The following is a 4,224-nucleotide window of genomic DNA, read 5'->3' as shown; positions in this document are numbered from 1 at the left end:
TTTAAAGTGATATGAGGGAATTCCTTATGCCTCAAAAAGGAAGTATACAGATCTTGCACAAAAGTTTTTTTTGCAAAAACCTATTGCGCAAAAAGCATTGGAAGAGATTATGCAAATGAAGCACAAGAAAATGCTAATGAGTGCTTCATTTGCATTGCCTCTTCCGCAAAAAAAAAACCCTAGTGTAAACATAGCCTCAGTGATTAACTTCTACGCTGCACGGTTCTGCTATCTGCAGTGAGAAACTACTTGGAGACCTCCCAGGAGTGTTTTCACACCAGCCTGAAATGCCACTCAAGAGAAAAACAAACAGGACACCCCCACAGACATCTCTTTTAAGTATCCTTTAAGCAATCAAGCTGTTGGATGGCTAGAGCCACGGTATCACAACAGTTGCGATCTTACAGTAGTTTACAATCTTTCTGCTCAATTTACAGAACACGGGATCTCTTTACGCTGATCTGGTTGCCGCCATGTTCTTCCTTACGTAGGCTGGACCGGAATGATCTCACTTTATCTTGGATCTCACTCAGAATGCCAATCTTTTGCCCCAGGACTGCTTCGAACTGCGCAGCATAAAAATCCACATCATAGTCTATCTCTTCAGCCACTTCCAGGAAGACCTTCAACCATCGAAGAGACTCCTGGTGCTCCTCTATAAGTGCTTTCTCGTCCAACTCTTTCCTTTTCTTCTGGGCTTTCTCTCTGGCATTGAAAGTAAACAATTGAGGAGAGACTTCCTCTTCTTTCTGTACACAAAATACTTTGAACTCATCCGTCTCAGGCAAGCTCTGTACAGTCCACGGTTTCTTCAGGTCATCCAGCTGATATGGAAACTGTGTGATAACTGGATGGGACTGTCCAAGAACATTAGGATCTACAGTCAGTTCTTTCACCCTGTTGGCGTACCTTAGTGTATTAAGAGTGTGCTCACTGGATCTCATCCCTGGAGAAATGGTGGCAATCATGCAGGTGCATGAGTTCTCCCCTATGAATGAGTCTCTTAGAACTTGGGTGAGTTTGCTAGCCCTGAATGGGGTATGGGCTTTGTTGCGTCCTAAGGCCCTGATGCATTCCTTCAGTGCCAGGAGACTCTTATTGATCTCAGCCCCTTCCAGCCTCGTCCGTCTGTCTGCACTGCCGGTGTCTGCTCCTCTCTCATTGCCAGCCAAGTCAATCAGAGAAAACTTGCCATGCAGCTTCTCTCTCTTCCGGAGGATGATCTGGAAGACGGCATGGCTGCGGGAGGAGTGGGTGTTGGCCGATGTCTGGCCAGACGTCCGGCACCTGTTGCCCATCTCGATGAGCTTCATGACATCCTCCACGCTGGCCACCTCCTCCTCCTGCAGCCCCACCACCTGGATCTGCTGCTTGCCGTCCTCCAGCACCTTTAGCCGGTTCCTCCAGTTGAGCAGGTCGTACACCTTGCCCCCGTAGATCTCGAAGAAGGCCCCGTAGACCTGGAGCTCCAGTTGCTTGTAGCTGGGCTCCTGCAGCCAGCAGAAGACGTCCTGGGCCGCGAGGGTGTAGATGCCCTTGGCGCAGGCCTGGCCCTTGGCCAAGAGGTCGCCCATCATGGTGTAGGTCTTGCCGCTGCCCGTCTGGCCGTAGGCGAAGCAGGTGGCCATGCCCCCGCGGAAGACGCTCTCCACCAGCGGCTGGGCCGTGTGCCTGTAGACCAGCTCGTTGGGGGCGCTGTCGTCGAAGGCGTGGTCGAAGCGGAAGGTCTGGCTCTCCAAGTAGCGGCTGAGGTCCAGGCGCTGCCTGGCTTCGTGCACCACCACCACGTCGCGGCAGGGCACGGTCACGGCGTCGAAGTCCTGCAGCCCGGCCTCGCGCTGGCTGAGCGGCCGCTTGCGGACACACACGCGGATGCGGTGCGGGGGGCCCGGCTCGGGGCCGCCCACCCCCCCGCCGGGCAGGCGCCCCCGGAACTCGCGGATCATGCAGATCACCTCGTAGTCGGGGTGCGGCGAGCCGGCGGCCAGGCGGGCGCGCTGCTCCCGCTGCTCCCGCTGCTGCAGCCGCCGCCGCTGGCGCTGCTCCTGCAGCCGCTCCACGTGGCGCACGCAGGGCGATTTCCTAGCCGGGCTGCAGCGGGGCCGGCTGCCGGGCTCCGGGTCCCCGCCGTCCCCGCAGGGCTGCTCCGGCTTGGCGGGCGGCGCCCCCGGCAGGCTGCGGTCGCCCGTGGCCGAGGGCGGCGCGGCGGCGGCGGGGGCCAGGTGGGGGTTGAGCGAGAAGGCGAGCTGCAGCTCCACGCGCTTGCCCTTGCTGGCCCCCTGCTCCACCCACTCCACGGTGACGCTGGAGCTGTCCCGGTGCAGCGCCGTGACCAGCGCCGGGTGGATCCGCCCATCGCTGCGCTTGATCTCCAGGTAGGAGCCGACCAGGATGCCCCCGAACGGGCCGGCCATGCGCGGCGCGGCCCCGATCCCCGGCAGCGGAGGGAAGCGGGAGAAAGGGGCGGCGGGAGGGAGCGGGGAGCCCGAGGCAGGCGGCTCCGGAGGGCACAAGGCGCCCCGGGGGCTGAGAGCAGCTGGCCTGCGCATGGCTCCCCCGGCTCGACCTGCCCGCTGGCCAGCGCCTGGCGTCACAATGAGCCGGGGCCGGGACGTCAGGCTGCGGGGGGCAGCTGGCCTGGAAAGTAACCCCCCGTGGGCGAGGGGGGGGCGACCCTTGCACAGCGGCCCAGCAGGAGGCGAGCGGAGCCCCCCCTTGAACAGCTAGTCGGGGACCCCTGCAGGTGCGATGGGCAGGCAGGGCCTGGCAGCCTTAGGGTGAAAAGTTCAGACGGGAGGAAGCTTCAGCCTTCCAGGAAATCGCTAAGATCCTGTCCCTGAACCACATTCCATCCCTTAGCTAATCAGGGGCCTTTCCTCTTTCCTACCCATGGCCCAGTGTGGCAAGAAAACCAGTTGCCAGATGCCTGCAGCTCCCACTGGGTGTAGCCTTGACCTTTCTTTGGGATTGTTTTTCTTAAATACCAGGGGGAGTGGAAACAACCGATTCCATCCTTCCAAAGTCCCACACGAAGTTCCAGGCTAGCGCACCCAATGCTTTGACACATGGTAGAATCATCGAACACCAGACCTGAAAGGGATCTCGAAATGTCGAATTAGATCAGTCACGGTGTTCGGTGAGGGGGCTGTTATGGTTTAGCACCGGGTCTCTCCAGGGCGGAAATTCAACAAAGCAGAAGGAGAGTAGTGTGGACGTCAGCCACTGCAGTAATTAATACAGTGGCTGTAAAGTCGACTTAACATAGGTCAACATATCTTCCTAGTGTGGACATAGCCTTAAATGTTTGCCAGGCCCCATTTGAAAAGCACTTGGGCTTAAGGGTTAGCAAAGGAAAAATATTTTTAGTGGCTCTATTTAAACCACCAGAGGAGGAGAAGAATTACATATGTGGATAACATGAAAGAAAAAAAGCACCTATTTTTAATCCCAACATTTGTATCATGTTATTCAGTCATCTAAAAGTTTTTGTAAATAATTCATCACCAAGCTCTGGTTACACAGAAAACATTTTTAACAGTCTGATTTGTTTGAAGAAATTTGATTCATTTTAACAGGTTGATTCAGGCACTCAGTGCTGACTTCACTGTTTTCAAATATGACAACAATAAAGCTGGTATAAATGTCTATTGATAGGTACGTACGTAGGTTTGTTTTGTAAGTTTATGCCTTCACAGTTAACTGATTTTAAGGGGTTTGTCAAATATTTATTCAAGCTTATTTTTTTTTAGTGCTAACTTGAAGTGATTATGACAATACTAAATATAACAAAAATAATCAGAACGTAATGATTTTATCCCCACACACCCATTTTGTAATTTCTTTTGGGCCAGTAGCTAAGAGCAAAGAGCACAGAAAAACTTTCGTGTGGCTTTGGTTTGGTTGGTGGGACACTAAGATATATTTTGAGGTGTGGGGTGTTCTAGAACTTTTCAGAAAGTAGTGTTGAAAAAAATGACACCGTATAGTAACACAATGGACAGTGTTGGAAATTCCCTTTTCCCCGGGAAAAGTATTTTTGTCGTTACACCATTCTCTATATTTTAGTGTGTGTCTGTCTGTGAATCTGTTTGTTCAAGAACTCCTCCAGAATGGTAAGAGCTAAGGCCACCAAATTTGGTATGCAGCTTCCTCTTTTCCTAACTTAAAGCAAGGCCAGGGTTTGATTGTGTCAAGACAACCGGAAGCCCCAGGAAAAGGACTGTT

General features: G+C 53.7%; 1 protein-coding gene across 1 annotated transcript; it reads right to left on the bottom strand.

Annotated features, from left to right (window-relative positions):
- Nucleotides 1–329: 329 nt before the first annotated feature.
- Nucleotides 330–2,549, bottom strand: LOC102454893 (kinesin-like protein KIF2A). Its single transcript, XM_075903816.1, has one exon. It carries the CDS (start codon nt 2,547–2,549, stop codon nt 432–434), a length of 2,118 nt encoding a protein of 705 aa, XP_075759931.1. The 3' UTR covers nt 330–431.
- Nucleotides 2,550–4,224: the final 1,675 nt, after the last annotated feature.

Source organism: Pelodiscus sinensis, chromosome 20, assembly GCF_049634645.1.
Source record: "Pelodiscus sinensis isolate JC-2024 chromosome 20, ASM4963464v1, whole genome shotgun sequence".
Classification (NCBI taxonomy): domain Eukaryota; kingdom Metazoa; phylum Chordata; order Testudines; family Trionychidae; genus Pelodiscus; species Pelodiscus sinensis.
Note: the sequence above shows the minus strand (reverse complement) of the source record. Positions and strands in the feature narration are given on the sequence as shown.